The sequence below is a fragment of the Salvelinus sp. IW2-2015 genome, linkage group LG9, assembly GCF_002910315.2.
Source record: "Salvelinus sp. IW2-2015 linkage group LG9, ASM291031v2, whole genome shotgun sequence".
NCBI classification, from domain to species: domain Eukaryota; kingdom Metazoa; phylum Chordata; class Actinopteri; order Salmoniformes; family Salmonidae; genus Salvelinus; species Salvelinus sp. IW2-2015.
In genome coordinates this window covers 9,209,382-9,227,180 of record NC_036849.1, presented here as the reverse complement: position 1 = coordinate 9,227,180, position 17,799 = coordinate 9,209,382, and the positions used below count along the sequence as shown (strand labels likewise).

Sequence of the window (17,799 nt, the reverse complement as noted above, 5' to 3'; positions counted from 1 at the left end):
TGGCAACAGGAGAGATAATAAACAGTAGCAGCAGTGTAGGTAATGAGTCAAGAGTTAGTGCAAAAAGGGTCAATGCAGATAGTTAGATAAATAGTCCGGGTAGCTATTTCGAAGTCTTATGGCTTGGGGGTAGAAGCTGTTCTAGATCCTGTTAGTTTCGGACTTGGTGCCTCGGTACCGCTTGCTGTGCGGTAGCAGAGAGAACAGTCTATGATTCCAGACTGGAGTCTGAAAATGTTTTGGGCCTTCCTCTGACACCGGCTGGTATAGAGGATTGGATGGCAGGGAGCTCAGCCCCAGTGATGTACTGAGCCGTATGCACTAGCCTCTGTAACGCCTTGCGTCGGATGCCAAGCAGTTGCCATAACAAGCAGTGATGCAGCCAGTCAAGATTCTCTCAATGGTGCAGCTGTAGAACTTTGAGGATTTGAGGGCTCATACCATATTTTTTCAGACTCCTTAGGGGGAAGAGGCGTTGTCGTGCCTTCTTCACGACTCTGTTGGTGTGTGTGTGTTAATTCATTAGTTGTCGTGGACAACAAGGAACTTGAATCTCTCAAGCCACTCCACTACAGCCCAGTCGATCTGGATGGGGGCGTGCTCGGTCCTCCGTTTCCTGTAGTCTACGATCAGCTCTTGCTAACGTTGAGGGAGAGGTTGTTGTCTTGGCACCACACTGCCAGGTCACTGACCTCCTCCCTATAAGCTGTCTCATCATCGTTGGTGATCAGGTCTACCACTGTCCTGTTTTGTCAGCAAACTTAATGATGGCGTTTGAGTCGTGCGCAGCCACAAAGTCGTGGGTGAACTGGGAGTACAAGAAGGGATTAAGCACGCAGCCTTGAGGCACCTCCGTGTTGATGCTCAGTGTGTTGGATATGTTGTTGCCTACCCTCACCACCTGGGGTTGGCCCGTCAGGAAATCCAGATGCAGAGGGAAGTGTTCAGTCCCAGGGTCCAGGGCTTAGTGATGAGCTTCGAGGGCACTATGGTGTTTAACGCTGAGCTGTAGTCAATAAACAGCATTCTCAAATAAGTGTTCTTCTTGTACACGTGGGAGAGGGCAGTGTGGAGTGCAATAAAGATTACGTAATCTGTGGATCTGTTGGGGCGGTATGTGAATTGGAGTGGGTCCAGGACATCTGGGATGATGGTGTTGATGTGAGTGATTACCAGCCTTTCAAAACATTTCAAGGCTATGGGGCAAAAATAATTTAAACAGTCCCTGTGCCCAAGAACGCCAAGGTAACCTATGGTGGTCTGCTTGAAAACACATCGGCTACGGAGAATGGTCTGGAACTGCTGGTGCTCATGAATGGTTCATTGTTGCTTGTCTCAAAGCTAGCATATAAGGCATTTAACTCGTCTGCTAGGCTCGCGTCACTGGGCAGTTCGCTGCTCGGTTTCCCTTTGTAATCAGTGTTAGTTTGCAAGCCTTGCCATATCTGACGAGCTTCAGCGCAGGCGTAGTAGGATTTGATCTTAGTTTTGTATTGACGTTTTGCCTGTTTGATAGCTTGTCAGAGGTCGTAGCTGGATTTCTTATAAGCGTTCCGGATTAGCGTCCCACTCCTTGAAAGCGGCAGCTCTAGCCATTAGCTCAGTGCGGATGTCCTGTAGCTTACCATCCACTTCATCAGACCACTAGTACTTCCTGTTTGAGTTTTTGCTTGTAAGCAGGAAACAAGATAGAGTTATGGTAAGATTTGCCAAAGGGAGGGCAGGGGAGAGCCTTGTATAAGTTTGTGTGTGTGGAGAAAAGGTGATCTAGAATTGTTTTGCCTGTAGTCTCACTTATGATATCTTGATAAAAATGAAATAAAACATATTTCAGTTTCCCTGCACCTAAAATCACCGGCCATGAGAAGAGCTGCCTCTGGGTGGGCACTTTCTTGTTTGCTTATGGCCCTATACAGATCGTTGAGTGTGGTCTTAGTGCCAGCATTGGTTTGCATTGATAAATAGAGTGCTATGAAAAATATGTTGGTAAATAGTATGGTCTGCAGCTTATCATAAGGTATTCTAAACTCAGGAGAGCAAAAACTTGAGACTTCCTTAACATTCGAGATTGTGCCCCAGCAGTTAACAGACACACCACTCCTTCCCTCATCTTACCTGAGGCTGCCAACCGGTCTTGAAGATGTATGGAAAAGCCAACAAGATGTATATTATTCATCTTTGTGTTCAGCCACGACTCTGTGAAACATAGAACATTACAATTCTTCAGGTCCTGTTGGTAGGATAGTCTCAAACGGAGCTCGTCCAGTTTGTTCTCTAGTGACTGTACCTAGAGGCGGTTTATTTACTTGTCAACAAAGTTTGGTCTGGATGCCGGCTCGTCTGCATCTTTCGCGCCATCTCATCCAATTTTGAGTCCCGGTGATTAGGGCCTTGTGTCGGAGTATGCAAAACGTCCATAGCTGCTGACTCGTTGAAGTAGAAACCAGTTAGTGATCACTGTTCTGATCTCCAGATGCTGTGTCGGAGTATGCAGAACGGTCCAAGGCCTGCTGACTCGTTGAAGTAGAAACCAGTAGTGATCACTGTTCTGATCTCCAGATGCTGTGTCGGAGTTGTGCAGAACGTCCATAGCTGCTGACTCGTTGAAGTAGAAACCAGTTAGTGATCACTGTTCTGATCCCAGATCTGTGTCGAGTTGTGCAGAACGTCCATAGCTGCTGACTCGTTGAAGTAGAAACCAGTTATGATCACTGTTCTGATCTCCAGATGCTGTGTCGGAGTTGTGCAGAACGTCCATAGCTGCTGACTCGTTGAAGTAGAAACCAGTTAGTGATCACTGTTCTGATCTCCAGATGCTGTGTCGGAGTATGCAGAACGTCCATAGCTGCTGACTCGTTGAAGTAGAAACCAGTTAGTGATCACTGTTCTGATCTCCAGATGCTGTTTTCAGTCACACAAAATAGCAGAATTGGTCAGGAGCCAGTAAAACGGCTGCTATCCACTGCAACGCCTCTCAGTTCATTCTCAAACCATATGTTTGGGTGCAAATATATCAACTTCATGTGTAAGTTATTACAGGTCAACTATCTCTCCCCATAACAGCACAGTGATGACTGTGGAGGATGTGGAGAAGGAGTGAAAAAAAAGGCACAAAAAAACTGTTTTGACCAACAGACAGCATGAAATGTGGCTAACATAAAACCCATCAAAACAGAGTATCTAAAGCAGAGCAGATAGTTCAGTGTGAACAACAGGCATACCAGAGAGAAAACATCACTGCCAGATGCCACAGCTCTTCCCCAGGTCTGCCAAGCTACAGGCCTGATCTTATCCAGGCGAGACGTGTGGAGCCCCAAGTCAGAGACACACAACTGTCTGGTGCATCAACGGACAGACGCAGTGGTGTAGTGGAGGGTATACGCCGTATACCCACTTATTTTCAGTGGGCATTGCGTATACTCACTTCTTAATCCCCATGACGCGTATAAAAGTAGTGTCGAGGATGTATATGTCGTATCAATTAATAAGGTTGATGGAACAGGAACAGAATGTTTAGCCTAAAATGTTGATTAACTATTATTTCTTCACATTTTAGGCGCAGCATTGTGCAAACTGCGGTAGGCCTTTGCGCAAATGTTCCAAAATGCAATTTGCGGGAGAACACAGTTCTAAAATTCGCGCCACACATGCGAGCGGTTTAATGGAGAGAGATGGAAATATCTGTTAGAAATGTAGAAAGAGGGGAGATCTAAAGATGCAACAACTATCATGGGTTGCGAATATGACTAGAATAATGCATTCGGCTGTTAGACAATGAAAGAAAGTTGAAAGAAAACCAATAGAAGTATTTATAAAATAATTGTCTCAACATTTCTATAGTGGGATTTTGGCTATAGGCTACTTTGAACCAAGGCAAGACATTAATATGAAGTAAAAACGTCCAAGTTTCAAACAATTAAGGAACAGGAAAGACATAGCGATGCTAATGATAGGCCTAACTGTCTTCTGCTAGATAGAAAGACTTTCCCAAAAAGTAGCTACAAAGTAGCTTATGCCTACCTGGCAGAATGATATCATGATTTGCATCAATCCAGTGACCATTTGTTTTGCAAACTCATGTGCTACAGAAACACTGCTAACTAAACCACAGTGCAAGGTGCATGTGCACTTGAATTAAAAGGGTAACTACTCTCAAAAATAAAAGTAGTCTCGTGATGTGGTTTAAGCATTGTTATGGACTTAGAACATCCAATTTTGTTGTTTTTCTATTAAAAAAGTGTTACTTTCAGAGCGAAAACCTGTTTCAATAGTAGAACTACTATTAGCATACTTGCACAGTACAGCTTGGGTTGGCCTGACTGTGAAAGACCAATATGGGATTCATCATTTTAGGGTGTTCAGAGTGTATGTCACTGTTTCTTAAATAAATAAGACAGGATGTCTTTCCTTTGCTGGTCGGGCCATTTGAGGAATTCTTGGCAAAATTAGAGTACCCACTTTTCCAGGCACCACTACACCACTGGACGGACGGAAGGAATGGAGGACTGAAATAACTTAGAGATAACGAGAGAGCTTCCTAAATAATTTTTCTGCTGACCTTTGAAGTAATATCAATAACTTAAAAGAAAATAACAAAACACAGCTCTCTGTATGTATCCTGTATTACTCTTCTTCTTTCAAATATGAACTAAGTGGATGCTTGGCAACATCCCCTCGTCTATTAAGGCACCTCCCCGTTTGACAGTTTTCTTCCGTTTCGTGCCTACTCAATATGACCCAAGCCATATTTCCCTCATCCTGAGGCATAGAGCTGTGGTGTTTACCATGCTGGACTTTAAGCTGATACTGTTTGACATCTCTGTTTTGGCCCATTGTGAGAGGTCCAATCAGGACACAATGGCTGCAGATGGATTCTCTGTCTTGTTTGGCCAGTGCCTGGGACGACTGACTCGGTCGGCGGAGCGCGTGGAAGCCCTGCAAGTCGAGGGGCCAGACTGTACTGCTGGCTGCTGCTGCTGCTGGGTAGGGACAAGGACAGGCACCATCATGAACTGGTAGCCAATGCCTGCACAGACACTCACTGGCCCCCTTCTCAATGGAGTCTGCAGAGCTAAATGAGGATGAGCATGTCTCACTCATGGCAGCTAACCTTTTAATGGATCAATAGTGAGAGTAATAAGGGGATAACAGAGAGCTTGGGGTTATTAGGATGAGCACTAGGAAGAAGCTATTCTCTATCCCTATAGAGGCATGAGCGCTGGGCCTTTGTTGACCCTGTGATGACCATACAAAGAGGAAGCATTGGCCTCTGAGTTTTCTGAAGTTTCCTTCATCTGAAACACTGTATTATTGCAACCCCCCTCCAAGTCTCTGATCACAACTTCTATCCCTCCCTCTCTCCTCTAACCCTACCCACTCAACCATCACAATCTTTGCTCTCCCTCTCCCACTGCTCTCTCCTCTTCTATCCTATCATCTCTACCTTCTGCTAAATCCTTCTCTCTCCTGTCTCCTGATTTTGCCTTTTCAACCCTACTCTCCTCCCTTTCCGCATCCTATGACTCTCACTGTCCCCTTTCCTCTTGGCCCTCACCTCCTGCTCCGTGGCTGAGTGACTCACTGCAAGCTTACAGGATAGGGCTGCGTGCAGCTGAGCTGAAACGCAGGAAAAGTAAAGTTCCGGAGGAACTTATCCCTTCCTTCTCTTCCTCTGTATCTGCTATTAAGCCACTTTTGATCACTCTACATTTCATTCTTCTGCCTCTAACCCTAGGAAACTTTTTTCCACCTTCTCCTCCCTCAATCCTCCACCTCCTACCTACCTCTCTGCGGACGACTGTTAACCACTTTGAACAGAAGGTTGACGATATCCTTTCCTAATTCACTCAGCCTACTGAGTCCACTGGTCCCACTCTCACAGAACTCCCCTACGCCTTGACCTCTTTCTCCCCACTCTCTCCAGATGGAATCCTGCAACTAGTGATGTCCAGCCACCCGGCAACCTGCCCGCTCAACCCCATCCCCTCTTCCCTTCTCCAGACCATATCTGGAGACCTCCCATTACTCACTTCCCCTCATCAACTCATCCCTGACTACTGGTTGCGTCCTCTCTGACTTCAAGAAAGCCAGAGTCGCTCCCTTCCTCAAGAAACAAACACTCGACCCTTCTCACGTCAAAAACTACAGACCGTTATGCCTTTTCTTTCTTTCCAAAACACTTGAGCATGCTGTCTCTGACCAACTCTCTCTCGATCTCTCTCAGAACGATCTTCTTGACCCTAACCAGTCAGGCTTCAAGACGGCTCACTCAACTGAGACTGCTCTCCTCTGTCACGGAGACTCTCCGCACCGCCAAAGCTGACTCTGTTTTTATCCTCCTAGATTTATCCGCTGCCTTCGACATTGTGAACCATCAGATCCTCCTACCCACCCTCTCAGAGCTGGGCATCTCAGGCACTGCACACTCTTGGATTGCATCCTACCTGGCAGGTGGCTCCTACCAGGTGATGTGGAGAGGATCTGAGTCTGCACCACATGCTCTCACTACTGGTGTCCCCTAGGGCTCGGTTCCAGGCCCTCTCCTATTTTCTCTATACAATAAGCCACTTGGCTCCGTCATATGATCTCTCCTATCACTGCTATGCAGATGACACTCAACTATTTCCTCAACTACTCAACCTTCCCCCCTTCTGACACCCAGGTGGCAACACGCATCTCTGTGTGCCTGGCAGACATCTCAGCTTAGATGTCGGCCCACCACCTCAAGCTCAACCCCGACAAGACAGAGCTGCTCTTCCTGCACTACAAGACCATGGTGCTTGCCTACGGAATAGCAATGGAAACTAGCCCTCCTTACCTTCAGGCTATGCTCAAATCCTACACCCCAACCCGAGCACTCCATTCTGCCACCTCTAGTCTCTTGGCCCTCGCACCCCTATGGGGGTCAGCTCCCGCTCAGCCCAGTCAATGCTCTGTCAGGGCACCCCAAAGATGGCTTCCTCCTGACGCTAAATCAGCAAAGTTCCTGCCAATCTTCAGAGAATGTCTGAAACCCTACCTCTTCACAGAGTATCTTAAATTAATCCTACGGCGCCCCAAAAAAGTAATGTCTTCTCCTACTAGCCCTGACTTTGCTGATAACTACTTTACTGAGGTTGTCTCACCAAACTAATTGTCGCTCTTGATAAGAGTGTCTGCTATATGACGAAAATGCAAATGTCTTTGCAGGGAGCAGGCTTCAACCTTTTTAGTGTACTCAAGCTAGTAATAAAATGCCTTTATATTGCTGTCAAGAAGCATTGATTATGCTGGAAACAAGCTAACAAAGTATTTCAGAGGAAATATATCAAATGCGAGCTCCTCCCTTAGTGAGTATTTATGAGTCCAAATCACACAGCCAGGCCCTGAAAAGAGTTGAAGAAAAGCAAGTGCAGACCTGGCCGCTTCGCCTTCAAACATGGCCATCCGCGTATCCCCACATATGATTAAACTAGTTAAATACTTCACAGTCCTGAAATATTTTGATTCGACTGTAATCATATAATAAATGAAAGCCATAAATGGCAAGATCCCTTTAGTCATCTATACTGTAGAGCTGAACCAACTACCAACCAGCAGCTCTTCAAAGGATACTTTGGGATTTTGGCAATGAGGCATTTTGTCTACTTCCCCAGAGTCAGATTAAATGGGAGATACCATTTGTATGTCTCTGTGTCCAGTATTAAGGAAGTTAGAAGTAGTTTCTCAAGCCAACTCTAACTAGACAAAGGGCCTCATTGCCAAAATTCCGAAGTATCCCTTTAATGGGCGAGAGAAGCAGAGTAGAGCAATAGAATGAGTGAGTGAGTGAGCGACAGACAGCAGTTCAGCATGGCATTGGGCCCAGCCCAAGGACAGTACGTACAACCAGCTCAGAGAACATGGCATCCAGCTCCTCTTCAAGCGGCATGGGCAGGGAGGGCTCCATGGTCTGTAGGATGAAGTTACTGTCATGGCGAAGGCGGTAGGTGATCTCCGGGTGATCACTCCCTTTAAAACAGCAGAAAATATCGGAGAGGCCCCGCCCTGGACGCTTGCGAGGGGCCATGGCGTGGCGGCCAGGGTTTGGGCCCTTTCTAGGGAACGTTACCGTCGCTCACCACGGCTCCCTGTAGAAGGAGACAAGACAGATTGTTAGTGGAATACATGGTTGGAGTCATTTAACCAGGTTATTCATTTGGCTTCTGAGGGTGTGATATATGTAAATTATAACCCTGAGGGTGTGGTCTATGTCACTCCCAGAGCATGATGTATGTCACATGATCTATGCCATGGGCAATTCCACGGTCACAGAATGAGACATAACAGATGTTTCACTTTAAAAATGTATGTCAAACAAAAACCAATGATTGCAAAGTAAAACAAACCATACAGATTTTAATGACTTTTAGGATGACTTTTAACAATTTCCACAGGAAATTTAACAAAAACACATTTACTTGAACAGGGCAGAATGACGGAACAAACAGCACAAACGGTCATTCTGCAACCAAACTTGGCATCTGCACTGTTCTTCAAGTAAATGTGGATGGCTGAGTTGAAACACAGGCCAAACAGTGGAGGCTCCTCAGTGGAGGACCATCCTCCTCAGTGAATTTCATAAAAATAAAAATGTTAAAACTTAAAGTTATCCTTTTTTAGATAAAACTATACTAAACATAATCATGTCACCAAATAACTGATTGAAAACACTATTTTGCAAAGAAGGTCTACAGTAGCGTCAACAGCACTCTGTAGGGTAGCACCATGATGTAGCCGGTGGACAGCTAGTTTCTGTACTCCTCTGGGTACATTGACCTCAATACAAAACATAGGAGTCTCGTGGTTCTCACCCCCTTCAATAGACTTGTAATTATATCTTTCAGAGTACGTCCTCCAGCCTATCAGAGCTCGAGGCATGAACTGACATGTTGTCCAGCCAATCAAAGGACCAGAGAATTAATCTAGTACAGAAAGCATCAGCTACAGATACCTAGCACTGCAGTGTATAAAATGTGGTGAGTAGTTGACTCAAAATGCGAGAGAAAGACAATAGTTGAACAGTTTAACAAATAGATTTCTTCCCCCCAAAAAAGTTAACTTTCAGTTCCACTTACTTAGCTAGCAAATGCAGCCAGCTAGTTTAGCCTACTGAAACACCCTGCTCAAACAGAGGGATGCTATGTTAGCTAGCTGAGTTTCCAACACAACACTGGAAGATAAGCTTTTGGTATTACTAATTTATTGCCACCATGGCGCCCCGGTGTAACTGCTTACTGACTGTACAATAACATTACTGCATGATTGTAGCAAGTTTACTAATGCGTTAGTTCTATTAGCAATGCTGACTTTGACGTTACTTTAGTTAATATGGTGATAACAATGTAGGCTGTGTGTAGGCTGTGTGTAGCGGTTTGGCTTGGAAAGGTTTTTTCTCCTGGTCACATACAGCTGTGTTGTGCATTGAAGTCCACAAGTGAAGGGAAGAGAAGGAATAAAATGTGGCTATTACGAGAGTGAACTCTGTTTACGCATGATCAGGGGTATATTCATTCCGCCGATTCTGTTAAAAAACATTTCTTAAAACTGAAGCAAACGGAACAAAACGTGGATAAACATACCTGAATTTGTCCAATAGAAACTCTTGTTTGCAATTTTGGATTACACCCTATATCAGCTAGATGCAGGCAAGAGTGTGCAAGACGCTATTGAATGTCAATGTCTGTCACCTCAAATGTCTCTCGACCTGTGGTCACCTACGTTGTAAACTTTCATTCATAGGCTAGGTTGTAGCAACCTCATGTTGGGTATAGGGAAAATGTTAGTATCATGTAGTAGCCTAAACCTATCGCTGTTACATTGAACTGGGTGAATGGAATATGAATGAGTGTCATCCAACATGCTCTAATAGAAATAAGGCCATGCTCATGAAAACAAAAATGTGTTCTCCCTCACCTTAAACGACACTAACCACAACTGAGGCCTAAATGTACTGTTATAAAACCAGACATCCAAGAATTCCAAATAAAGAGACAGAGAGTCCTGTATGTCAATGGGAGAGAGCCATTACTGGATTATTGTCTTCTTTATAGAGAAAACACAGTGCAACACTACAGATTGTTTTTTATTTATTTTATTTAACCTTTATTTAACCAGGTACTAGTTGAGAACAAGTTCTCATTTGCAACTGCGACCTGGCCAAGATAAAGCATAGCAGTTCGACACATACAACAACACAGAGTTACACGTGGAAAACAAAACATACAGTCAATAATACAGTAGAAAAAGAAAACAGTCTATATACAGTGAGTGCAAATGAGGTAAGATAAGGGAGTTAAGGCAATTAATAGGCCATGGCGGCGAAGTAATTACAATATAGCAATTAAAACACTGGAATGGTAGATGTGCAGAAGATGAATGTGCAAGTAGAGATACTGGGGTGCAAAGGTGCAAGATAAATAAATACATACAGTATGGGGATGAGGTAGTTGGATGGGCTGTTTACAGATGGGCTATGTACAGGTGCAGTGATCTGTGAGCTGCTCTGACAGCTGGTGCTTAAAGCTAGTGAGGGAGATGTGAGTCTCCAGCTTCAGTGATTTTTGCAGTTCGTTCCAGTCATTGGCAGCAGAGAACTGGAAGGAAAGGCGGCCAAAGTAGGAATTAGCTTTAGGGGTGACCAGTGAGATATACCTGCTGGAGCATGTGCTACGAGTGGGTGCTGCTATGGTGACCAGTGAGCTGAGATAAGGCGGGGCTTTACCAAGCAGAGACTTGTAGATGACCTGGAGCCAGTGGGTTTGGCGACGAGTATGAAGCGAGGGCCAGCCAACGAGAGCATACAAGTTGCAGTGGTGGGTAGTATATGGGGCTTTGGTGACAAAACGGATGGCACTGTGATAGACTGCATCCAATTTGTTGAGTAGAGTGTTGGAGGCTATTTTATAAATTACATTGCCGAAGTCGAGGATCGGTAGGATGGTCAGTTTTACGAGGGTATGTTTGGCAGCATGAGTGAAGGATGCTTTGTTGCAAAATAGGAAGCCGATTCTAGATTTAATTTTGGATTGGAGATGCTTAATATGAGTCTGGAAGGAGAGTTTACAGTCTAAACCAGACACCTAGGTATTTGTAATTATCCACATATTTTAAGTCGGAGCCGTCCAGCGTAGTGATGCTGGATGGGCGGGCAGGTGCGGGCAGTGATCGGTTGAAGAGCATACATTTAGTTTTACTTGCATTTAAGAGCAGTTGGAGGCCACGGAAGGAGAGTTGTATGGCATTGAAGCTCGTCTGGAAGTTAGTTAACACAGTGTCCAAAGAAGGGCCAGAAGTATACAGAATGGTGTCGTCTGCGTTGAGGTGGATCAGAGAATCACCAGGAGCAAGAGCGACATCATTGATGTATACAGAGAAGAGAGTCGGCCCGAGAATTGAACCCTGTGGCACCCCCATAGAGACTGCCAGCAGTCCGGACAACAGGCCCTCCGATTTGACACACAGAACTCCATCTGAGAAGTAGTTGGTGAACCAGGCGAGGCAATCATTTGAGAAACCAAGGCTGTTGAGTCTGCCAATAAGAATGTGATGATTGACAGAGTTGAAAGCCTTGGCCAGGTCGATGAATACGGCTGCACAGTAATGTCTCTTATCGATGGCGGTTATGATATCATTTAGGACCTTGAACATGGCTGAGGTGCACCCATGACCAGCTCTGAAACCAGATTGCATAGCGGAGAAGGTACGGTGGGATTCAAAATGGTCGGAAATCTGTTTGTTAACTTGGCTTTCGAAGACCTTAGAAAGGCAGGGTAGGATAGATATAGGTCTGTAGCAGTTTGGGTCTAGAGTGTCTCCCCCTTTGAAGAGGGGGATGACCGCGGCAGCTTTCCAATCTTTGGGAATCTCAGATGATACGAAAGAGAGGTTGAACAGGCTAGTAATAGGGGTTGCAACAATTTCGGCAGATAATTTTAGAAAGAGAGGGTCCAGATTGTCTAGCCCGGCTGATATGTAGGCGTCCAGATTTTGCAGCTCTTTCAGAACATCAGCTATCTGGATTTAGGTGAAGAAGAAATGGGGGAGGCTTGGGCGAGTTGCTGTGGGGAGTGCAGGGCTGTTGACCGGGGTAGGGGTAGCCAGGTGGAAAGCATGGCCAGCCGTGGAAAAATGCTTATTTGAATTCTCCATTATCGTGGATTTATTGGTGGTGACAGTTAAAACGGCAGTGTCTGATTAATTCAGTGAATTAGATAAAAGCAAACATACCCGCTTTAAAATATATGGGTAGATAGCTACCTCACCACACGGTCCAGAACATATGTCTCCCCTCACAATCCTCAGATTGGTTTAGGGGCCTAGCTACAGTGGCTTTTGATGATTATAAAACACAGAGACAGAGACAGCGAGAGACAGCGAGAGCGAGAGAGAGCAATATTATGCCGAGGGGCCTCAGCCTGCCGCATCCCTCTCAGTGACCCTACACAACAGGACCAGGATTTATATCCAAACACAGGCACTGTGGTGATAACTGACTGGGTAGAATCACTGTCTGCTTCTCAGCTCACTGTACATCCAAACACAGGCACTGTGGTGATAACTGACTGGGTAGAATCACTGTCTGCTTCTCAGCTCACTGTACATCCAAACACAGGCACTGTGGGGATTAGTGCACTGACTGGGAAGACCCGCTGCTTCTCAGCTCAACTCACTGTGGTGAAGTGGTTACTGGTCTTCATGTTCATGTACTAGCAGCAGGCAATAGACACACACACACACACACACTTTTACACTCTTCACATACGCTGCTGCTACTCTGTTTATTATCTATCCTGATTGCCTAGTTACTTTTACCCCTACCTACATGTACATATTACTTCTACTACCTCATACCCCTGCACATTGACTTGGTACCAGTACTACTTTTATAATCGCCTCGTTGTTGTTGTCTTTTGTGTTACTATTTTTATTTGCTACATTTCTTACCTTTTAACTTTGCATTGTTGGGAAAGGGCTTGTAAGTAAGCATTTCACAGTAAAGTCACAGATTGAATCTGAGCTTAAGCAAAGTGATTTCTAAGATCCAGACTGGGCCAGTAAGACAAATGGCAGTACGTAAGTCTTTGAAGAGGGAGAGATGTGGATGTTATGAGTGTAAATCATGTGACTCGTATCTATGAGCTTTGATTAAGCAGGAACCAGAGACTCAACTCCTGTTGAGAGAACAAGATTAAAAATCTAAATGAAAGGAGAAAAGCAAAAGAAAATAATATCACCTCATAATTTTGCTAAACTGAAAAGTTACATGAATATTAACTGGGGTTAGCTAACAGAAACCAGGACTGGCCTGAGAAGCCAATCTAACAACCGCAGGAGAGGAAAATGAAACCCAGCAGTCTGTGATAGCAGACAGTGTGGTCCCCAGTGAGGTTAAGGTCAGACTGAGGGCAGTCTACTCTGTTTAAGGTTCATTCACAAAAATCTCAGTGAATAATTTACACAAGGTTAGATGCGCTCAATGTTTCTCCTCTGAGAGGTCGATATACACAAGGCCAGAGCGAGAAAGATCAGCTTCCAAAACTCCCAAGCAAGCACTACTCTGACCTTCCACAAAGGACTAAGCAAACACCATCATTCAACATCTTCAGTTACTATAAAGAGGCTTTTCTTGAACTAAGAATGTGTGGGTGTGCTAAATCCTGTGGTTCTGTACAGTAGGTAGGCTAAATCCTGTGGTTGAGTAGCTATGGCTATGCTAAATCCTGTGGTTGAGTAGCTAGGCTAAATCCTGTGGTTGAGTAGCTAGGCTAAATCCTGTGGTTGAGTAGCTAGGCTAAGTCCTGTGGTTGAGTAGCTAGGCTAAATCCTGTGGTTGAGTAGCTAGGCTAAATCCTGTGGTTGTGTAGCTAGGCTAAATCCTGTGGTTGTGTAACTAAGATAAATCCTGTGGTTGTGTAACTAAGCTAAATCATGTGATTGTGTAGCTAGGCTAAATCCTGTGGTTGTGGAACACACATAACCCATACAATCCACACCATTGAAGTCTTGCAGTAGCCTATTAGAGAACAACTTTACCACTTTCTTACAGTAGGTATGGACAAATGTGAACAGACCAAACAAGACTAGAAAGGTGAATGACCACTCTTTGCAGCAGGTAGGCCTATGTTGTATATTTGCTAGCATAGGATATTGTAAGATATATGTTTAATATTTCCTAATTGAATTGTTTCATCACTGAATCAACAGCGTACAAAAGGCAGATGGTTTGAACATTATATGGCAATAAAGACAATGGCCGATAAAGTATAAAACAAACACACATCATCTAGAGATGCCTAACCTAAACATGACATAAAACCAAGACGTCTCTCCAGGAAATCAAATTAAAATAAGTCTCCCTCCCCGGCAGTCATTTTAAAAACACATGAAGCGGTCTGTTTATTTATGTGCAACCTTGTCCTTCCTGAATGGACTACCATCATCAGCACAGAGAGTACGTCCCAAATGGCACCCTTTTTACTGCACTACTTTTTTTTTTACCAGGGCCCCTAGTATATAGGGAGTAGGATGCCATTTGGGACGCAAACTGAGTGTTTTCCACATGTGCTGAACTCCAGTGAATCTGTCAGTTCCTACAACAGCAGATGATGTCCTTGTGAACTTTACACGATCCATCTTTAGAAAGGGAGATGTTCTGTTACAGGGAACTAACGAGGAAACCAAAAGGAGGGCAGGTACTGCATAAGAGCTGTAGTAAGACCTGGATCAGAGCCCTTTGGCGAAACCATTCCCACCTCTTACACAGGTCAGCTTCAGGAAAGACACACACACGCACACACAGGACAACTTCAGGGAAGCGATACTCTTTGAAGCACAGCCATCAATAAACACCGAGTTTTCCCTCTCCTTTCTCTTACATATTCCTTTCTTTTCCCCTTGCGTTTATTAAAGACTAAGCACAAAGAGTCCGACTGGGGATTTTTAATATCTTCCATTTCAAAGGGCAGCTTGTAATAGTCAGGATGCTGATAGCAATACTAACTGATGCAGTTACTTTTATTAGCAGTCTCATTTGTATCCTATTTCCTGTTTATCCATGATATGACAAAGGGAGTATACTGTACATCCAAAAGAGGCAATCAGAGAGCATTCTGGGAGATGATCATGAGTGGGGGGTGAATAGCCTGTATGTTTGCATGTCTGAGCTATACATGAATTCAATTTACTCATGATCCTCCATGATCCAACACAGACAGTCCCCTACATGACACATCCATGAATTCATAATCCCCAATTCACAACACAAACATGCTGATACACCAACGTGCCTCCCTCCCTCCGAGACGCTGAGCTTCGGAAGCCACATCTGTTCTGATTGTTGTACCAAGGTGAGTCAGCAGGAGAAAACAGGATGTGTGCAGTGCCACTGGTTGATTCTCATAGACTCGCTCATTCACACCCACACATGTTCCTACTGTAACAGCCCTTCTGATTACGCTGTACCAGCTGAAAAACACACAGCGACTGAGCTGGCAGAGTCATTCAAATTAGGGTTGGGATCAATTCCATTGAAATTCAAACAATTAAAGGAAATTGGCTGTGTTGAAGTGGAATTGTGTCTTGTAGTTTGACTGGTATTGCTGACTCCTATGACAGGCATCTAACTAACAATGCCAATAACAACGAGTATTACTAGGCTATAATTGCGTAGCATCAGGTTGAGGCAAACCCGAAAACAATGTTTGAACAAATACAACTCACGATGTGCAGAATCAAATTAAGTGATCTCGAGATCCCAAAGTGTTCTTAGACAACATACCAGGCTGATTGTTGCCCTTAAAGCAAAACCAGATACGCTCAACGTGTTCAAGAAGTAATTATTGGATTCTTCGTAGCTAGAGCTATTTACACATATTGGGTACAGATGTCATATTGGATACAGGGCCATGAGTTGCACTGTAACCCCTCTGCAAAAAAACATTTTTTTTTTTTTTTCCAAAGACACACATCTGAGAACATCTGGCAATTAAAAGTCCTGAACAATCGCAGGATGTTCGTGATCTTTATCAGTCTCCTGACAGGCAGGACAATTTGATATTCTCTCCAGTGCTCAGCTGCGTCAAACTTCTGATTGCTGTACACACAACACTAAAAGATGACTCACTTGCTCTCTCTGCCATTGCTCTGAGTTAGGGCTTCTGATAAAAGCAGACACTTAGACACTCCTCTGCTCCTATTTCTGATTATGTTATGTTTATAGCTGAATGATTGGAGCATTGTTCACTTGCAGTATGGGCCTGGTTTCCTGGACCCAGATTAAGTGTATTCCTGTTCTAACAAGCCCTTTCAAGGGAGTTATTCGCCATTGACCAAGCAGTTTAGTCCAGGAATAGGCTTAATCTGGGATTGGGCAACTGGCCTTGATAACCACTCTAATACAAACTCACTGCACTATAAGCAGCAGCATAGGAGGACTGCAGATAGAGAAAGGGTGGAAGGAAATAAAGTAACTTAGAAGTGTATTGCTCAGCAGCCCAGCGGTCAGTCAGAGATGATGTAGTTCTAATTTGGTCATTAGAGACAGAATGTAAACCAGATGTTACACATCCTGCTGCTGCTCATTGACCTGCTGGACCAAACCAACATATATTGTACAGCCAGGCACACACTGTATCCAGTAAGAATATCTGTTCATCAAGTGTGTGGGGACCATTTGGTCGGAGCATCCATTTTGCCTAAATAAAGTCTGCATTAAAATATTATTTGAAACTCATGGCCTTATGATAGTTCATGGCTGTCAGACTCAGGACAACAATACAATAACAATGTTCTGTAGGTAAACAAAGCTATAGAATACAGGTGTCAAACTCATTCCACGGAGGGCCGAGTGTCTGCGGGTTTTCGCTCCTCCCTCGAACTTGATTGATGAATTAAGGTCCCTAATTAGTGGGGAACTTCCCACACCTGGTTGTCTAGTGTTTAATTGTAGAGAACAATCAGTTTCAACAACTTAAATGTCACGTAGAAGAGGTTACAACCTCAACCCTTTCAGTATGATTGATATACAAAGAGCAAAACAAGCTTCTTTGGCTGATGAATAATGACAAGCAGTAAACATGCATCATACGGTCTACTTCTTCTCTCGGAATCATCAACAAGTGCACAACCATCTGAGTTGTTCAGCGTGTTCTATAGAAAGCAAGACATGAGTTCCTCCCGTGTTCTCCCCTTCTCGCCTTGCACAGGAAGTCCAAGTTGAGTTGCCAAAGACCTGAAGTTATGACAGCCAGACAGCAGACAATGTAATGCAATCATGTAGATGTATCTTTATTACGATGATGTGGAATGTAGAAACAGCCCTAATCTATCTCAGCCAGTGTGTTTATTATTTCCCTCGACGTCGCCAAGTCAAATACTGATCTATGGTTCTGTACCAAATGGCACCCTATTCCCTATAGGCCCTGGTCAAAAATAGTGCACTACATAGGGAATAGGGTGCCATTTAGAATGCAAATCTAACTTATGACCTAAATATAAAACTGGAAGAGGAAAATCAACCAACCATTTTAAAAAATACACTTAAACTGGTGAGATCATAGCACAGACAGGAATCACAGTATACTACTGTGAACACGTTCCAGTATTTGCATCCCAAATGAGACCCTATTCTCTACATAGTGCACTAACTTCCTTCCTTCGTCCTAATATTTATTCATTTCTTATTTCACTTAAGATTTGTGTGTATTGTTGTGAATTGTTAGATATTACTGCACTGTTGGAGCTAGGAACACAAGCATTTCGCTACACCCGCAATAACATCTG

General features: G+C 44.1%; 1 protein-coding gene across 3 annotated transcripts in view; it reads right to left on the bottom strand.

Annotated features, from left to right (window-relative positions):
- LOC111968542 (disheveled-associated activator of morphogenesis 1) overlaps window positions 1-17,799 on the bottom strand; it is an 87,077-nt gene that overhangs the window by 41,606 nt on the left and 27,672 nt on the right. For all 3 annotated transcript variants that reach the window (XM_023994190.3, XM_023994191.3, XM_070445129.1), the window contains exon 2: window positions 7,865-8,108. In XM_023994190.3, coding sequence (XP_023849958.1) covers window positions 7,865-8,047 — 183 coding nt within the window. In that variant the 5' untranslated portion in view covers window positions 8,048-8,108. The remainder of the gene's footprint in view (window positions 1-7,864; window positions 8,109-17,799) is intronic.